The sequence below is a fragment of the Hibiscus syriacus genome, unplaced genomic scaffold (assembly GCF_006381635.1).
Source record: "Hibiscus syriacus cultivar Baekdansim isolate YM2019G1 unplaced genomic scaffold, ASM638163v2 tig00110621_pilon, whole genome shotgun sequence".
NCBI lineage: Eukaryota > Viridiplantae > Streptophyta > Magnoliopsida > Malvales > Malvaceae > Hibiscus > Hibiscus syriacus.
Window position 1 is genome coordinate 1514371 of NW_024062802.1, and position 18510 is coordinate 1532880.

Sequence of the window (18510 nt, forward strand, 5' to 3'; positions counted from 1 at the left end):
TTGCTGCCTGTCCTGTGGAATGAACAAAATTGGTAACTAATTTAACCAAACACACTATCCAATGCTCTTCCAATGGGCTTTACTTAAACCCCATTTCCTCCAAAAGTCCCATTTTTTAGCGTTTAAACTGCCACTTTCTCAACCGTCATGGCTCGCACAGTTGATTTCGGACGCCTTGATAAAGGATTCGGCAGCCTAACTTACAAACAAAAAACACCAACAATCTCAATCCACCTCCTAGGTAATCAATAGCAATGATATTGCCTCCGCCACCACAGCCATGAACTTTGATGATTCTGGTTGTCCCCGTTCAATTCGATAGGATACATTTATTCGTTAGTTTTACCGAATTGGCTCGTTAGCTTTTCTGAATTGGATAGTTGGTGCTCCCGAATTAGAAACACGTGTATCGATGCAAAATTTACTATGAAGACACTGATTTCTCGTAACAGAATTAGTCTGTTTACAGCCAAACCAAGTAATATACATTCTTGTTATCATTATTATGTAAAGCTGTTTGGAAATACCATAAACTTTTACTTGTCTTCTTCTCCAAATCGAAACTATGATATATAATTATGGAAGTTTATATGTAGTTATACACTTGTATATACATACATATATATCTCCAATGCTCAAAGCTGCAGAGGATCCTGGTGACTAGGTCAATAGCTTCTAATACACTCCCCTTTGATACTCTCGGCTACAGAATTCTCCACCCAGATCATCACAAGCCTCAGCGCAGAAAACCCTGCATGTACGTATGCGGAACAAGCGCAAACGATATGAAACCATTGGTCAGAAAAATGGTAGGAGTTATTATATATGTATACAAATGTATAAAACAGAGATTTGATTAACTTATTGAGCAAACAATTAATACGTTTTTGCATCATTGTATTCAATATATTCTCTGCATACTGACTCGGTTGTGGTCCTAGGAGAGTTGGTTCTGGCCTCTTGTTGTAGCCTCACTTCAGGGTATATGTCTGCAGCACATGCATCTCCACCTATTGTCTCACACGCCTCTGCTGGAAACACACTTAAGGCATCGATTAAAGCTCTTTTTTGTGTCAAATGAAAAACAAAACTTATCTTTCAAGCTGTGATCTTGATTGTATCCAGTTTAGGGATATAAATGAACAGAGTGTTCAATGAACTATTCGTGAATCGTGCATATTCTGTTCATTTATGTTCGCTTATTATGCTAAAGTATAAAAAAATAGAGGCTTACGAGAGCATAAAGCTGTAGTCAACAATGGAAGTGTCGTAGGTGGTGGCGGTTACTTTGATCGAAAGGCGGCGGCCACGGGAAGCAGTGGAGCAGCCAAGCCTTAGGGTCAATGCTTTGGAGGGAGAGAGAGTAGGAATAGGGTCAATGCTGAGAGCTGCTGCTGCTGCTGCTTGCATTTTGGAATGTTTTGGATAATGAGTGTATATGTGAAATTAAGGTGTTGGAGTGAATTTGAGTGAGAGAGGGTATTGAATTTTATAGGGAAGGGTTTATGATATTTGATGCATGAAATAAATATCTGGCTTTGCTTTTGTCATTTTTCGGGAGGCTTTATCCAAAGGGTGTGGAATGCCTTAAAATTTACATTATTAATACACACTATTACACAGATCATAATGAAAAATCAATTTATTTCCATATAATTTGAATTTACATCCTTTTATACTTCTTGCAAATAGATACAGAAACTTTTAGGACTCAGAAATGTAAATTACATTATTAATAGAATGCAAGAACTTGACTAACGTGAAGCGGAAGCAACTAATATGAGTTGCCGGTTCAGCCATGAGATTTATACAGCCTTAGACAAACCTTCGTACGAATGAATAACAATTGGACTTCTAACCATATGAATTCCATCTGACCATCTCAACGATCCAGATACCATTGATTGTTCACTCAAAGCTTTTCCCTTAACAGTCACATTGTATGTCTTCTTCTCCGTCAAAGACTCGAACGATAGAATTTTTGGAATCACTTCGATTTCGAGCTTTGAGTCGGAAAAGATTGTTGCATTGTAAGTAGATGTTGCTACGCCAACATTTGTGACTGTTCTTGGGAAATGGACTGTAAATGATTCACCTGGTTTAACTTGAGCTGAAAGTGTAGGATAATTGAAGTCTCTTGGCAGCACTTTGTTAGAGGTTTTAGGGCAGGAGACGTTAGTTCCTGTTACTGCTCTGATCTTTTCTTCATCGTATCCAAGACTACACAGGAACCTTAAGCTTTCGCCTTCAACATTGTCGTATACAAGTCCAGGATTGATGGCTTTCACAGGATTGACATGTCCGGATCCATAACTGAATTCGGCGTCTGGATTTTTTGACGGATCCATTGGCGATGCTGTTGAAAACAAGACAGTGAGATCAAAACAACAAGCTAATAAAAGTCGAGTTTGATGGATTGAAAGATTACCGGTGGTCATAAGAGCAGATTTGATGGCAGAGGGAGACCAATGAGGGTGAAATGTTTTTACATATGCAGCCAGAGCAGCAACATGAGGGCAGGACATGGAGGTTCCCGACATTATATTGTATTTAACATGCCTTTCATCAATTCCGGTCGACGATGGTGCAGCAACTGGTGAAAATGCAGCCAATATATCCACTCCTGGTGCACTTATATCAGGCTGCATTACATTGCATTAAGGGGAAAAAGGCTTTAAAAATCGAAGTTTTCAAGAGATAACTGTTGGCTTATAGGAAAAATACATGCCTTCAGAATGTCTGGTACAATAACACTAGGTCCCCTTGAAGAGAATGCAGCAACTACAGGAGCAGTAGAATCTTCAATTGTTTCACTTTTTAATATTTCTGCTACAGCTTTTCTGTGACACAAAGATGAAAGGAATCAGTTTCGATTCGCATAACATGTCACTGTAAAGGGAAATTTACATACTCGGTTGAGTTCAGATAGGACTCGAATGAATGAAAGTGCTCAATGCTTAAAGCTGAAGCAGGAAATGGAACAACAAATGAAACATTATCAAATAAAGTTTCTAGAATCGATCCTAAAGCACCGGAACGACGAGCTTCCGTTAGACCTCTGAAGTTGTCACATACAACAATCTTATTCTCTACCAGAGTACTGCTCAAGCAACCATCAGAGCATGCCCTGGAAAAAACACCACCAAATATCAATCATTTTGCTAATTCTAAATCTTTGTAAATGAAAATGCAGCATGTCAATGGAACCAACCGAGCACTGGCCTCATCGCACCCACTTGATGCTTGTAATCCATAAACCAGCGGAACCTTTGTTCCATTAAGACTGAAAGAGTTTACTGAAAATCCCTGCTTGAGAGCAAACCATGATATAATAGATATGAAATAGAAAGTATGATATTAATAAATATGGAGCAGAATGGTTCTTACGGTTAGTGTCTTCCCATTTCCAAGAACAACATTGCCGATGAAAAGACGATCAGTTGTGCTTGCAGCAACAGAAAGTATCCATGGTGCTACACTCGAAACCGATTGTAGCCCTGATGCACCACTATTGCCTGCAGATTGCATGACAAGAATGCCTTTCTCAGCTGCATGATAAGCACCAACGGCTACAGGGTCCGAATAAAATCGGATGGATCCGATCCTAATGAAACTGTTAAAATATCAACTCCATCAGCAATAGCATCATCAAAGCCTCCCAAGATGTTTTCTGCAGTACACCCGTCAGCACCGCAAACTTTATATGCAGCTATCCTTGCTGATGGAACTCCTCCTCTTGCAGTGCCTTCAGCAAGTCCAAAGAAATTAGCATTGCCTACGATGTTTCCGGCTGCCGTTGACGCTGTATGCGATCCATGACCCTCTGTATCCCTTGCAGAATCCGTCTCGTAAGTTCGAGCTCCAATAAGCTTACTGTAAGATAAGTACTGATTTTCGTTAGTAAACTACAAGTATAAGAGAGGAATTACAAATAACGAACTCTGTTTACTTGTTACAAGTGAAGTTGAGGCCACCGTTACAAGATCCCTTCCACTTCTTGGGAGGAGGACCGAAGCCTTCATCACTGAAGCTATCCGACTCAGGCCAGATTCCGGTATCGAGGACACCGATAATTACATTGCTCTCAGCTGTAGCATTGCGTTTAACAGTTTGATTGAATCCCATGAATCCCATGATCTTGTTGTTTGAAGTTGATAAACTTTATTCGGAAAAACCGAAACCACTCCTTTAAAGCCTGCATATTTGGAAGTGGTGAAAATGTACCATCAAGGCAATGCAATTGAATGAAAAAAGAAGGAGCTTTTACACCACTTACTTGCAAGTTTCTTTGCCTCTTCATCAGTGAGCTTCGCAGCAAACCCATTGAAGCTCCTTCTGTAACTTCTGGTTATGTAATTTTCCACAGAGCTGGAGACAGGCAAAACAATCAACAACAACAACAGCAATAAGAAGAATAAAATTTGCTTTATCTGATCAAAACCCTTTAGTCCTACCTCTGTTTAAGAAGTGATTGAAGTATACTGAAATGATGGGATGATGGACTGTAGTCTCCATCGGGGAGTGATCCCAAGTATGCAATGTAAACCTGCATCATCACACGTTGTTATAATTTATGAACCAGCTTCAGGAAAACGTTTAAAACATGGACGGACCCAAGATTTTATGCTAGGCGCAAACTTCCTTTCATTCAAATAATAAGAAATTCACTTGAAAGACATAAAAGAAAAAGAAAATACTTACCTTTCTATCTTCCTCTACAGCACCAGAAGAAAGGCTCATGCAAAGCATGAGGATGACAGAAATGTGAAGAAACAACAAGAAACTAGATTTTCTCATTCTTTTTCTCTTTGTTTGTGTATGAATCAAACATAAATCATAACTGGTAATTTATAGTGGATTCAAAATATTGAATCTATTATCCTATTAGCTGGAGTCTTTAATATTTTTCTTTGAATATCAGTCAACTTAATCCAGGCCATAAATGATTGTGATTTATAACCATTTCAGGATATATTTGTTCACTATGATTGTGTTCTTTTTGTAGTATTTACGGTTCCTAATATTTTGCAGCTGGACGGATTATGTTCATAACTTTTCAAAATAAGGAACATTTTATTATTTGATGAACTCGGACTTTAAGCTCGTTTTCTTCTGCTTTCATCCACTGATTATGTTCACTGTTTTGTAAGATCGTATTGTTTATGCAGTATTTTATAAGATTATGTTCATAAATTTTGAGATATTGACTTAAATACCATCCTTTTCAAAAATCTTACTATCATCATATGCTCACACTAATGCATTGATTTGAGATGCCAATTCAGGATTTCTTTGATATTATGAAATATATATAGATAGAGAAAGAGGGGTTTAGGATCCACTTACAACAGATTCAGGATCATTGGATGATTGAAATTGACTTCTTGTTTTTTTTTTCTTTAGCGAATATCTTCTCATCTCCTACCATTAATCTAAGGCGTTGTTTGTTTACTTCAGATGATTAAGCGCTGAATGATTCAAATGCTGAATGATTCAGAGGCTCTGTATGAATTAGCTCAGAATGTGACATGTTGTTTGATAATGGCTCTGAATCATTCAGAATGTACTTATGTGCGGAATCATTCAGCATTGTTTTGTTGAATCAGTCAGCACTGAATCATTCAGATGTGCGAAACAAACGCGTTGAATTCAGCGTTGAATGGTTCCATTAAGAGACAAACAAACAACCCCTAAGTCATCTATTTTCACTCATCTAACGATCCTAAATTTATGTAAAACTAAAAAGTTTAGTTTTACATTGTGTAACAGTATTTTATCTCTCTATTATATATATTTGCTTTAATTACAAAAACAAAAACATAATATCGTTTACTAGGAAAATAATTTCTTAAGTTTTACCCTTGCATCATATAATTAGGGATAAGTATAGGTCGGATCGGACCGAGTTTTTTTATTAGTTCAAACATTTTATCTCTCCATCCGTTACTCAATCCAGATTTAAGGAGACTCCACCCGACTCGAAAATTGATCTGATTTTTTAGATGAAAATATGAACCTAATCTTATACGATACAACACAAATATATATATTATTTTTATTATGTAAAATAGGGATCTAATTAAAAAAGAAAAAGAAGTATTATTGTAATTATCTTTAAATATATAAAATATAATTATACTAAAACTGGGTCGGAGATTATCATCCTAAATCTGAACTTATCCCAACAGTAAATTTAAAAAATTAACCTTATAAGGTAAGAACAATGTACCACAATTAAAAATAAGATATTTTATTAAATCACTAGAATAATTAGTAAATTGTGATACATATCAAAATTAAATAGAAATTTAATTTCATTAAATATATTTAACTCAAAAGGGTTTAGGAACATCGATTAAGGTTTACTATTTATTAACCAATTAAATATTTAACACATATTATTAATGGTAAAATTAATATTAGATTAATGGAAGGGTTATAATTTGAGGGTAAATATAGTGTTTTAAATTTTAGTGACTAGTTTGGAATGAATAACATAGTTTAGGGATTCTAGTCGCAATTAACTGTATTCGTATATGAAGCTATGCAGCTCGATGTCCCCAGCGAATAGGAAGAATCTTAAAGGCAAGAAAAATAAACGAAGAAAGCTCTGTCTCTCTCTCTCTCTCGCTGTGAACCCAATCGAATTGAAGATGCTGAGAGCAGCAACGAGGAGGCTCGCCTCTTGTCCGTCTGCGTGGAGGCCTCAACAGGCCACCTCGGCAATCGCCGCTCGTCCTTCCATCGACGGCGCCGATTCTTCTGATGGTCTCAGATCCACCTCCTCCTTCTCTCTCGCTTCTCACTCCCTTCTTCCCTCCAGAGGTTAGAGATTCCTTTTTCCTGTCATAATAATAGTTCCCTTTGGTTTAATTTTTCTTGCTTCTATGGCGGTTCATGACAAATTCTATTATTGGTTAGGTTTTTGTTATGTTACCGACATACGCTATAATATTCGAATTCTTATTATGAACTTTAAGATTAGTACACGTTTTATCTTACATCATTTTGATTTTTGTTTCTTACTTTTGTTTATCTTATTGATTTGGATATGTGAATAATCAAAATTACTTGCATCTCTTATGGAATTTGAAAAAACGCTCAAATTAGTTTAAACTATGGTATGATTGGATTAAAATGTGGTCTTAAAGGTTACAGATTTAGTTAGACATCCATTTTCTTAGGTGATTTTTTTTTGATGTTTGGGGTAAGGCTCCTATGTGACCAACAGAAAAAAGATTGAAAGGTGTCTTTCACTCCTGATTTCCTTCTTCTCTCCAAAGCTTAGGGTTTCCTTTTCCTATCAATTTTCTCTTGTCGTTCCAGTTTTCCATCCTTCACATTCTAATGATGAAATTTTTAGACTAGTACCTGCTTTATTTTGCATCGTTTTGAATTTTTGTTTCTTACTTTTGTTTATGTTATTGATTTGGATATGTGAATAATCAAAGTTACTTGCATCTCTTATGGAATTTAGGATATAGTACATTTGGATCAATATATGGTCTTAAATGTTATAGATTTTGCTAATTACGACACCCTTTTTTAAGGTGAAAAGGGAATTTGATTTTTGGGGAAACATGCTTATGTTATAGACAACAGAAGGAGATTGAAAGCTGTCTTCTATACTCATTTAGGGTTTCCTTCTGCCTATCAAATTCTCCATCAGAGATTAGGGTTTCCTTTTGCCTATCAATTTCTCCTCTTTGTTTCAGTTTTTCATCCTTCTATGGTAGTCATAACAAATAATATTATCTGTTAGGTTTTCATTATAATACTGTATTCATATTCCAATTCTAAGTGATGAACTTTAAGACTTTGTTTTGCACCATTTTGACTGCTGTTTCTTACTTTTGTTTATCCTATTGATTTGGTTGTGCGAATAATCAAAGTTACTTGCATTTCTTATAGAATTTAGCAAAACACTCAAATTAGTTAAATTGTAGTACACTTGGATCAGAATACGGTCTTGAAGGTTATAGATTTAGCTGATTAAACACCCTTTTTAAGGTGAAAAAAGAATTTGATGTTTGGGGCAAGGCACCTGTGTGAAAAAAATAGAAAGAGATCTGAAGGTGTCTTTGTTGATCTAATTTGGTAGCTATGGGTTTGTTCGCTTTCATCTACTGCGTATGATCCTCGTTAAGAGTGAGTATACTCAATCAGCTTAACATGCCTTTGAGCAACAGAGGATTCATTAGCTGTAGTGTTCTTTAGAAGTTATGCGAGAGAGACCTCTTTTAGAGCATCTTTCAATGTACTAGAATAATGCTTGATATTTTCTGTTGATCCTCGGTGGCTAGCTTTTCTTTTTTTGTTTGAAGTCATAAAAATAGTTTCTGAAAGTGGTTCTAATCATTTCTTACGGATGAGCAGTGAGAAGTGAAACCTACTGATTATGAAACCACTGTTTGCCCTTTGAGAACCAATATTTAAAAAGCCTTGCAATGGAGGCTCGATTCTAGGTTTTCTTAACCCAAATTGTGGTTGTATGGGACAATCCTTTACATTTCCAATTCCACATTCATGAAATGATATTTGCGATGCAATATTCTTCCTTTCCTGAAATTCAAATACCGAAATGTGGAAAAAGGTTTTTCTTTTCTTTTTTTCTCATTTTTTTATTCTCTAAGATACAATTTGTAATGTTTTCTTTAGGTTTTGCTTCTGAGTCCCTCACCCCAAGAAGTGAAAGCAGTGTAATTCCTGATGTTCCTCCAACAGTGGCAGCTATTAAGAACCCCAGTTCTAAAATTGTTTATGATGAATACAACCACGAACGTTTTCCTCCAGGTGACCCTAGCAAGAGGGCGTTTGCCTACTTTGTCCTGACAGGTGGTAGGTTTGTGTATGCATCTCTTATCCGTCTGCTTATCCTCAAGTTTGTGCTGAGCATGTCAGCTAGTAAGGATGTTCTTGCACTGGCTTCTCTTGAGGTTGATCTCTCCAGCATTGAACCTGGCAGCACTGTAACTGTTAAGTGGCGTGGAAAGCCAGTCTTCATCAGACGCCGAACCGAGGAAGATATCAAGGTGGCAAACAGTGTTGATGTAGGGTCTCTTCGTGATCCACAAGAGGATGCGGCAAGGGTTAAGAATCCAGAGTGGTTAATAGTTGTTGGGGTCTGCACACATCTGGGTTGCATTCCCTTGCCGAATGCTGGTGATTATGGTGGATGGTTCTGCCCTTGCCATGGTTCTCATTATGATGTCTCTGGCAGGATTCGCAAGGGTCCAGCACCCTACAACCTGGAAGTGCCCACCTACAGTTTCTTTGAGGAGAACAAGTTGCTGATCGGTTGAGAATAGCATTTTATGGTCTTTTGAGTTCTCAACAAGTTTTTTTATTTTATTAGACAATGCCGAAGGTTTGCTGCAGATTTTTGCTTCTGCTGCCCTGGACTTTCATGGCATTAGTGTAGTTTTTGTAACTGGGATCATTGCAACTGCCGCCAGTTGATATTGCTCTGAACTTTGAATAATTTTCTCGGATTTTCCGGAGAATCAAATATCGATACTCTTTAGACTTTGATTATTCACTATAAAAGGATGCTGTTCCATATATAATTATTTTGGTTTCTCAGTGTAAAATAATGGTGCTCCACTGTGTTCTTGAACATTTCCAGCATTAAACTTTGCAGTAGACAACATAAAACAAAATTTGCAGGGCAGGAAAAACACAGATGACTAAAGTCTATTCCCATAAGGCCTAAAGCATACATATAGGCAGGAGTGCATATCTATTGTCATTTCTCGAATAAGCCCTTCACGTAGACCATGCCTTTCTCGCTAAGCTTGAGTTCCTTTCTCATTTGATCTACTTGCTGATCATCTCCTTGAACGACAACCTCAGACAAAGTCCCATCATCGGCAATGAGCATTTTAACTTTGATCTGCTCCTTCCTTGATGCCCTCTTCCAGTAATAAGCTCCTCTACATTCATTCCATCCATGATAAGATAGTAGTATTAACTTCAAACTACAATTCCAACAAAAATTACCCCCCCCCCCCAAAAAAAAAAAGAACTGCAGGGTAATCATTTGTGCTTACGCCAGTGGACTTAGAACAGTGATCCAGAACCAGTTATTCCCCACATCTGGAAATGTAATGGTGAGCACAAGGGCAACGCTTGCAAGGCTGATGCAGGTGCAAAATGTCAACAATGCTGCTTGTCCTCGGCTTGGAACCATCATTCCCTCGAACCTTGAAAAAATCAAAAGCTTGTTGATTGCTTCATAAAAAAATTCTCTTTTATCCCCCAAAAAAGATGAATCAGTGGCAGGGATAGACGAGGGAGAGTTGTCAATCAACGTTTCTCCGAATTTTTTTTTTTTATTATTATTTTTGTATTTTATATCATCAGACTGCATAAGATTCTATAAGTTCCCTCTAGTATAAAATTATGTCCGCCTCTCATAACGGTGTTAACAGGTAAAACTTACGTGATAGTCTCTCCCCTATCGGTGACCGCAAAATTGTTTCGAGTGAAGAAAGATAAAATTTCTGCAGCAACTTGATTTGGTGCCTTCTCCTCAGCTCCTTCCCCTATGAATGTCTTCTGCACTATCTGAAACCAGCAACTGCTCAACAAAAAACTCAGCCAATAAACAAACAGAAACTTGTGCCAATTCAAGGTACCTTGATTTTACAGAGCGTTTGATGAGGGACCAAAGTCCAGGAACAGAGATGACAAAGAGACCAAGAGAAGTGTAGTAGCTAGACAAGGAATAACCCGCAGTGTCTGCAAGAAAAAACATGGAATCTGCGTTTTGTATGTAATGTTGAAGATTGTCCGTAAGAGCAGAAGTTGAGACGATGGTTTGGTGCAAGGAGAGTCGAGCAGCCACATGGTGTCTGTGGGGAGGGGTTGAAACTCGTGGTGCCCATGGGTGGTTGGTGCTGAATTTGGAAGGGAAAGGGAAAGAGTAGAGAGGGTGTGGATGTGGGGATATTATCTTTGTTGCCATTATCTTCCCAGAAACACACAGGAATTATCTGCCACTCGGGTTTGAGTGTTTAACCAGTTTATTTTTGCCCAGCCTTCTGTGATGGTCACACACTTGTGGCCCAGATTTAACCATTTGTTCCTGCATCAAACCGTATAAAAGTAGGATAAACTCTTATTTAGCCATCTAACTATTCTTGTGACTCTGTTTTGGTCATTTAACTATTTTTTAAATCACACATAAAATTACATTTTTATTCCATTTTGGTCATCCTTTAAAAAAAAATAGAACTACTGACGTAGTAGTTTTTTTAAGGATGATGTGATATTATCTTATGGTACATGTTAACATCATCATTATAATTTAAAAGGTGGATGACCAAAACAGAATAAAAGCATAACTTTAGGTATGATTTAAAAAACATTGAATGACTGAAATGAAACTTCAGAAATATTTAGATGACTAAATACATAGTTTGTCCTAATATATTAATAAACGTTTACTTTGAGAAGCAGAAGTCCACGGGATCCGATGACTTTTTTGTTATTTACAATCAACCCCTCCCCTTTTGCTAGGCTAAGTAACCGAGACATAATTATTGATCAATTACATACACAAATACATATTAACATTTTTTTTATTAAATAGAGATATTATATTTTTAAAACTAATGTTAAGATTTAAACTCATACAAATTGAGATAATATAAATATTTTTAAGTACTCAATTAATTAATAGATTTTTATATTAATATTTCTTTCTTTCTCATTTCTTAGTTTTAAGTAAATTAAATTTTAATTCAATTAACATTATTATTAAAAAAATTATTTGTAATCAAATTAAATCAAAATTAGATTTTGAATTTGGATCATGGGGAAAATATCAAATCTGATGGAGAATGGAGAGAGGGCAAGAGCCGAGCCCCTTAAGCGAGAATGAACGATTCAATGCCTTCACATAACGGTTCCGAAAAACCGTACCCGTCCCCACCTCTCTCTCTCTTTCCCCATTGTAATTCTATTCCACCCTTCTCTCTATCTATTTCTCTAGTCTTGGTGTGTGTTTCTCTTAGTTTTATTGGATAACTTAACACAAACCCTTTTCTTTTTTTGTCTCTCTCTCTCTCTCTCGCCATCCCTTCCAATACCAATTAACTCACAACCCTTTTCCCCTTTTCTTCAATCCACTGCTCCCCCTTGCTTCAAGGTACTTTTTTTTTGCTTTTTTGAAAAGAAATATTTTCTGGGCTCTTTGTCTTTTCTTATTCGGGATTGGTTTTTTATTTGTTTGAAGGGGTTCCTTTATTTCAATATATCTTGAAGTCTACTTTTTTTGTTTGTCTTTCCTTGCTTCGTTTATGGATTTTCAATGCTTCTCTGTTGTTTGCTTGTTTTCCTTTGTTTCTGATTCGGGGCTAGTTTTTTGTTCGATGATTGTTACTTTATTTTAATTTTCAAGTGTATTTGCTTCAATTATAAAAAGGTATATTTTTTTGGGCCCGTGTTGCAATTGTTAGTTTTTTGTGTGTGGATAGAGTTTCTATGAGCTGCTTACTGAATGCTGTGTTAAATCCAATTACAAATATTGAGTTGAATAAATATACATAGTGTAAATGTTAAATTTTCAACTTTGTTATCTTTGTTGCTGTACTTCATATGACTTTGTTTGGCTTGTGTCTCGACTAGCATGACAAAAAGAAAAAAAGTATAATCTGTTTGCTTATTTTAGTTAATTCGAAAGAAACAGGTTATCTTCTTCAGATTATTTGATTTGATGCGCCTTCTGCTATGATTGTGAAGCTCCTTTTCTGGCATATTATATATTGGTTGAAAGCAACCGGGGTCCCTTATTTCCCAAAGCCGAAACCAAATTTGATTTGTTTCTGATAAAAATTAGATTAGAGTGTGAACTATTTTCAGAGTGGTGTCAATATTGTTTTTAATTTTTTTAATATAGATTTTAATAAAGGATTTTTCTTTTCCAAAAAAAGTGTGGTGTCAGCTCCCCTTGGTGGCTCTGCCCATGTGTATATACGCATTTAAAAGGTCTAGTTAAAAGGTCTTATGATCTGTTCTTATTCAAAGGTTACTGCTTTTAATTTTAATGGTTCATTGGTTTTTCTCTGTGGTATACAATTTGATACTGGTTTTCTGCTTGCACATGCAGGAAAATGTTGGTTGCCGGTTGTTTTGACATCTGATAGCAATGGCAGCTGATCAGCGGAGAAAGCGGCTGCATGGTGCTAGTATTACTGGCTGCAATTCTTTGGACCAATGCAAAACCAAAAAGAAAAAGCTAAAGCTAGAGCCTTCGAGAAATGATTCGAACACAAAATGTTGTATTTCCCTTGAGTGGGATGGGAACAAAAAAAAAGTTGTTGCCAAAAGGGAACAAATTGGCTTAAGTCAGAGGCATTTAAGGTCATTTACTGAGTCCACAACACATTGTCATAGGGTCTTGGCAGATGTTTTGACTCTTTGTCCTGAAATTTTTGAATTAGAGGACTTGACAGAGGTGCTTTCTTATGAGGTAATATTCTTGTTATTCATTATCGAAATTACTTCTAGTCTCCCATGTATGTTAATCTAGTGCCTTTTAGGAATTTACATTGAAATTGTTACAGGTTTGGCAGACTCATTTGTCTGAAAATGAGAGGAATTTTCTGATGCAGTTTCTTCCCAGTGGGATAGACAAAGAGCGGGTCCTGCAAGCATTATTTTCTGGAGATAACTTTCACTTTGGAAATCATTTTCTTAAATGGTAAGTGTATATGTACCTTTGACATTTTTCTCACCTTGCAGGCTGGATAATGCATCCTTTCTTCTTGTTGTTCCCATTAACCACTCATTGGCAAATATGTTTACCCATTAAACCACACTTAAATTTTGTGACTTGTTGTTCTTTATTATAAAGAAAATATTTCTTGGGTTATTTTCTATTTTGTTTATCTGGTTCTGTTTTCAAGATATATGATATTTGAGGACTCTATTGTAGGCTGAGTCTGCTAGATTTGACTGGAATTTATGCTTACAGGGGCACATCACTTTGTTTGGGTCATCTTCACCCTGATACAGTTATTCAAGAGGAACAACGTTTAAAGGCTGAGAATAAATCATACTACTCAGAGTTACAGGAATACCACAATGAGTATGTGAAAAGTAACAAAATTTACCCATGCATATGATCTGTTCTTCAAAAATGTGCATTTGGTGCCTAATAATACGGTCATGCCATTTTTTTTCCTTTGTGGCAGTATGATAGAGTATTTGCAGAAACTGAAGGAGAAATGGGAAAGCTCCAAAGACCCAGAAAAAGAAATTTTGCAGAAGTTATGGAGGTTTGTATCTGTTACACGTTCAGTTTTCTGGAAAGTGACCAGTTTTAGCAGAGGAAGGTTCTTCCCTGTGAAATTGGTGCTAACAGCTAACATATATTTGGCAAGGATGTCCCATAATTTGTTTACTAGCTTCACTGCATAACATCATAACATGGAATACAATACACCGGTTCCCTATTTGAGCTTCACCCTTGTAATTGGTTGTTCAAAACAAAAATGAAGAACTGAACCTTTTTTCTTCAGTTTTTATTGAACATTTAGTTTCTTTTATGTGGTAAGAGGAAGCCTCATTTTTGGGTTACAATCAATTTCTTTGGTAGGTCAAAAAGGGTTGGTAAAAAAAAGGTTTTCTCTCATACAAATGAGCCCAGGCTTGAGACTGTTGAGCAGGATGTTACAGCGACTTCTGAATCTTGTTCTTGGGTTGCAGATGAGAAAGCATGCAGTAGTGATAACCAGAATTCTTCTGTTGTGAAGGTTGGAAAGATACGAGGAAGGTAATGTCTTTTTTCCGTCATGAGCCACCGTGTTGCTAGTATTATCATTTTGCTTGACTGTTAAAATTAACAAGAATGAGAGTTTGAATATGGCTTTCTTAGAGTTGCCTGAGTTTAGTAATTCATATTCTGTAGTTCTTTCACAAGTTCTTTTTTAACAGCAAAAGGATATGAGAGTGATTTATTTAGACGAATGTGATATTTTTGGATTCCAAGTTAAGAAATTGTAGCTTGTTTATTCTCTTATAAAGTTATTTTTATCATTGGCCACTTTGTAGTGCATAGCTTTTGCTCATTATTACTTATCTGTAAATTGTGTGCCTACCAAAGGAAAAACTCTATGCTTTGCTGCTTACAAGGTTTGAACTATATATATTCTATACAAGAACTTTTGCAGATGTCCACGTTGAAGTTTCTCAGCTTGTAATGCTATTTTCAGCTCTTAGGATGATTATGTGCTTTATTCTTACCGTTTTTTTTTGGTTTCTAGGTGATTTTCAATCTTTTCGTATTTGCTGAACAAGAAATTATGAACCATGACTGTTTAAGGAACTTTTGCAGAATTTAGGTCTCCTGGTGGGAATTTGTTGTTGTGGCCACACTAGTTTGTAGTTTCTTTAAGTTTTACTCTATTTTTATTTCATGGTGAATGAATCTTATTAGTTTTCATGGATATTAGTATGTACGAGAAAGGGATGATCAAGAATAAAGGTCAAATGCTCTCGACTGCTCCTGATTATGCATTGACTGTGGAAGCAAGACCCAAAAAATGTGACAAGATACGCAGACGCAATATTCAGCAGTGTGATGGTGCTAAATATATGTCATGTTTTAAGGTCAGTTGTTGCTTTAATTGGTATAAAATTATAAATTCCTGGACCATATTGAGTAGGTGCCTTTATCTTGACCAAGTATCTCCTTGAATTAGAATTACCCTTTCTGATATATGATTAATTATTATTTAAACTTTGGATTGGCTGACTGAAGCATGGAAGTAAGCTTCCTTTTATCCGTTTTCATGAGCTGAATCACTTACCAGATTCCTAACATTATTTTTCCTACTGAGATATGATTTTGCCACTGCTTGATTATCTTGTCACTTTACAACCTTTATAAACTCCGGTTATCACCATTATACCATGAGGCATGAATAATGATTATATCATACCTGTGATTCTTGTATCTTTTCCTTCTGTTATATTCTTTAACCAAGTATTTCTTCAATGTCTATTACCGTTCAGCATTCTCTCTTGTGCTGAAGATACTTAAGGTATTAATTGTCTTTGATATGTTTCAGATAAGCAAGAAGCAGCATGATCTTTTAAAGAATATGGATCAGTCTGGTAGAAGCATTCAATCCAAGTCTCTCACCTGTGTTTTAGGTGACATTGATACCTTACATGTGCAACCATATGAAGTATTCTTAGAAGAAGAACAGAGGAGGTTGCATGAACATTGGTGAGTGCTGAAACGAACAATTCTTTCTTGAAACTATTAGAATTTTCACTATACCTATGCACAAACTAATGTTGTTTAAATAGGTTGAAACTGGTAAAAGAAGATCTCCCTGCGTCATATGCAACCTGGAGAGAAATACAGTCACAGAAATGGAAAATAACCAAGTCGTTGGAGCAGGAGATGAAAGAAAATCTAAATTCGCTGCTGGAGGTTTATTTCCTTCTTTAACTCTCTCCCCTAGTATATGTTGAGTTTTTTTTCTGGGGTGTGGTTGTCAGCAGCTTTGAACATTTTCTATGATACTATAATTTTATTTTTTGGGTGTGTTAGGATGAGGAGGATAAAGATGAAGACACATTAAAGCTTCAGGATCGGGAAGACAATGCTGATGTAAACTTGGTTGCTCTAGATGTAGAGGAAGAGGATCCTGAGAAGTCGCATGAAGATGAGAAGGATACTGAAGCCACAGAAAGTGAGTCCAGCATGGAAGATGGGGAGTCTGTTCTGGCCTTAGCACCAAATCAATCCCCACAGAGAATTTCTTTTATTGATCATGGCCAGCTGTGCAATCACATGGAGGAGTCTGAAAATAATGAGAATATCGCAAAATCAGATGTTGCATCTTCAGATGTATCTGAACACTCAGACAATTTGAACACTGCTGGTGCAACTGTTGGTCAGGATGTTCCCGTCTCTTCTTCAGAAATTGTCTGGCCAGCAAATAGCATTCCACACTCTTACAATGACTCCACTGCTGACCATAAATACACATCTACCAGTGGATTTTCATTCATTCATCAAGACACCGAAGACCAACAGAACCAAATGATTGCTCTGGAATCAGACTTGCATAAAGAGAGTACCAGTAAGGCTTTGTTGCATAGACATTCTGAGGATGTTCCCTTTAATTCTTATACAAATCAGGACCGAAATGAGCTGCTTCAATCTTTCTTCAAGGATCAGGGAGTGTCGTCATATCATAGCGAGCAGAAACAGGCAGGGCCAGATTTCCAGCCCCCAAATAATCTGTTGATGGACGATGGTCGTTTTAATGGGCAATTTCAGGAGCAGTTGCAATCATCTTTGCTGTTAGAAGAGAAGCAAAAGGGGCAGAATGAGGTTTATATGCAACAAAACATGCCACATAATATTTACTCCGATGGAGGTAGATACATGACCCCAAGTCAAGAACACCTGCCTTCGGGAAATTTGCAAGATTGGGCTGTGCCTCCTGCCCGCATGCCGGCACCTTTCCAACATCAGTTGAATAATAGAGATTTGTTGAGTCAAAGCTGGTTTACCGGAGAGCATCAAGTTCGTGGTGAATGGGCTGGTTCAGATGGTTTTAGTGGCCAAAGTCAGAGTATGTTGAGTGCAAGCAATGCAGATCAGAGCCTATTTAGTGTTCTATCTCACTGTAACCAATTTCATTCAAGCAGCCCTTATGAATCAATGGGCTCTACCGAGCAGTTCATCCCACAGAGGAACAATGGAATGATGAGGGGTGTAACTCCTGGACTAATTGGAAATGGTATGCAGCAAGCTGCTCATCCATTTGATTATTTAGGTACTCGTGATACAACTACCCCGCTGATGGCTGCTGATGATCCAGTATGGATGAACTTGCCACATCCAAATTCTGCTTTGCATGATCCAATGGGAAAACCATATTTAAGGTCATGGGATAACTGAAGAGGTCCTTTAATTTGTTTCCGATGACTGGAAAGCCTTATCGGTTATGAGCCGCTAGGATATAATTTGGAGGTATGCTGAATGAATACCTCATTCGATGGGAGGTTCATTTTTATAATTATATATAGAGGAATTGTAGAAGAGACTTCTAGGTTTCAAGACTATGAGATAGACTTCTGTACATACACCTATACTATACAAAGAGCCAACTGAACTCATTTGGGAAGGTTTCATATCACAGTTTGGGACCTTTTTTTCTTCTTTTTTCCTTTTTACATATTTTACTCTTTTGATCTTATCGACTGTCTATATCCAATAATGTTGGAGGCTCTGATTGCAAAATGCTTCCCTCTATGTTAGTTGAATAATGTGATATATGATGTCATGGATTTAGACTTATAACAGTTTAGTATTTATAGCTTGTGAACTTTGCCATGGGCCTGATGTAGTACCAGCAAATACAAACATAGAAATGCCACAAGGAATTTGCATTAAAATATGTACAATAAAGAGTTGCATGTCATATGCTCCTATAACCGTCAATCAACCAATCATCTATGCACTTTGTATCAAATTTCTAG

General features: G+C 36.7%; 5 protein-coding genes and 1 long non-coding RNA gene across 6 annotated transcripts; 3 read left to right on the forward strand and 3 right to left on the reverse strand.

Moving 5' to 3' along the window:
* Nucleotides 1-574: 574 nt before the first annotated feature.
* Nucleotides 575-1436, reverse strand: LOC120136264 (light-regulated protein 1, chloroplastic-like). Its single transcript, XM_039152355.1, has 3 exons — nucleotides 1235-1436; nucleotides 884-1042; nucleotides 575-751 (listed from the first exon to the last, which is right to left on the reverse strand). The coding sequence occupies exons 1-3, from the start codon at nucleotides 1408-1410 to the stop codon at nucleotides 676-678; spliced, it is 411 nt and encodes a 136-aa protein (XP_039008286.1). The 5' UTR covers nucleotides 1411-1436; the 3' UTR covers nucleotides 575-675.
* LOC120136266 lies at nucleotides 691-10687 on the forward strand. Its single transcript, XR_005517321.1, has 3 exons — nucleotides 691-827; nucleotides 10615-10620; nucleotides 10678-10687. It is a non-coding gene; the product is annotated as an uncharacterized LOC120136266 (long non-coding RNA).
* On the reverse strand, nucleotides 1773-4797 carry LOC120136257 (subtilisin-like protease SBT4.3). Its single transcript, XM_039152351.1, is given in 12 exon segments — nucleotides 1773-2356; nucleotides 2429-2642; nucleotides 2729-2840; nucleotides 2912-3127; nucleotides 3212-3306; nucleotides 3388-3590; nucleotides 3593-3873; nucleotides 3950-4130; nucleotides 4133-4195; nucleotides 4277-4368; nucleotides 4455-4546; nucleotides 4702-4797. Coding segments are annotated over 12 exon segments (2196 nt in total). The 3' UTR covers nucleotides 1773-1805.
* LOC120136262 (cytochrome b-c1 complex subunit Rieske-4, mitochondrial-like) lies at nucleotides 6579-9481 on the forward strand. Its single transcript, XM_039152353.1, has 2 exons — nucleotides 6579-6825; nucleotides 8659-9481. The coding sequence occupies exons 1-2, from the start codon at nucleotides 6654-6656 to the stop codon at nucleotides 9300-9302; spliced, it is 816 nt and encodes a 271-aa protein (XP_039008284.1). The 5' UTR covers nucleotides 6579-6653; the 3' UTR covers nucleotides 9303-9481.
* LOC120136263 (protein COFACTOR ASSEMBLY OF COMPLEX C SUBUNIT B CCB1, chloroplastic-like) lies at nucleotides 9535-11021 on the reverse strand. The gene is made up of 4 exons (XM_039152354.1): nucleotides 10639-11021; nucleotides 10442-10568; nucleotides 10050-10202; nucleotides 9535-9932 (listed from the first exon to the last, which is right to left on the reverse strand). Exons 1-4 carry the CDS (start codon nucleotides 10964-10966, stop codon nucleotides 9746-9748), a joined length of 795 nt encoding a protein of 264 aa, XP_039008285.1. The 5' UTR covers nucleotides 10967-11021; the 3' UTR covers nucleotides 9535-9745.
* An 822-nt stretch (nucleotides 11022-11843) lies between these two features.
* On the forward strand, nucleotides 11844-18164 carry LOC120136256. Its single transcript, XM_039152350.1, has 10 exons — nucleotides 11844-12151; nucleotides 13112-13474; nucleotides 13569-13705; nucleotides 13979-14092; nucleotides 14199-14282; nucleotides 14603-14779; nucleotides 15459-15615; nucleotides 16077-16237; nucleotides 16321-16447; nucleotides 16568-18164. The coding sequence occupies exons 2-10, from the start codon at nucleotides 13151-13153 to the stop codon at nucleotides 17927-17929; spliced, it is 2643 nt and encodes an 880-aa protein (XP_039008281.1). The 5' UTR covers nucleotides 11844-12151; nucleotides 13112-13150; the 3' UTR covers nucleotides 17930-18164.
* The last annotated feature ends 346 nt before the right edge of the window (nucleotides 18165-18510 follow it).

Excerpts from the sequence above, each read along its gene's own strand:
- LOC120136256 (XM_039152350.1), top strand. The coding sequence starts at position 13,151 with ATGGCAGCTGATCAGCGGAGAAAGCGGCTGCATGGTGCTAGTATTACT. Across the intron at positions 13,475-13,568 it reads CAGAGGTGCTTTCTTATGAG|GTTTGGCAGACTCATTTGTC; the intron begins GTAATATTCTTG and ends AAATTGTTACAG. Across the intron at positions 14,780-15,458 it reads GTTGGAAAGATACGAGGAAG|TATGTACGAGAAAGGGATGA; the intron begins GTAATGTCTTTT and ends CATGGATATTAG.
- LOC120136263 (XM_039152354.1), bottom strand. The coding sequence starts at position 10,966 with ATGGCAACAAAGATAATATCCCCACATCCACACCCTCTCTACTCTTTC. Across the intron at positions 10,569-10,638 it reads CAAACGCTCTGTAAAATCAA|AGATAGTGCAGAAGACATTC; the intron begins GGTACCTTGAAT and ends GTTGCTGGTTTC. Across the intron at positions 10,203-10,441 it reads GATAGGGGAGAGACTATCAC|GTTCGAGGGAATGATGGTTC; the intron begins GTAAGTTTTACC and ends GATTTTTTCAAG.
- LOC120136264 (XM_039152355.1), bottom strand. The coding sequence starts at position 1,410 with ATGCAAGCAGCAGCAGCAGCAGCTCTCAGCATTGACCCTATTCCTACT. Across the intron at positions 1,043-1,234 it reads GACTACAGCTTTATGCTCTC|TGTGTTTCCAGCAGAGGCGT; the intron begins GTAAGCCTCTAT and ends CGATGCCTTAAG. Across the intron at positions 752-883 it reads GAATACAATGATGCAAAAAC|GGTTTTCTGCGCTGAGGCTT; the intron begins GTATTAATTGTT and ends ACGTACATGCAG.
- LOC120136262 (XM_039152353.1), top strand. The coding sequence starts at position 6,654 with ATGCTGAGAGCAGCAACGAGGAGGCTCGCCTCTTGTCCGTCTGCGTGG. Across the intron at positions 6,826-8,658 it reads CTCCCTTCTTCCCTCCAGAG|GTTTTGCTTCTGAGTCCCTC; the intron begins GTTAGAGATTCC and ends TGTTTTCTTTAG.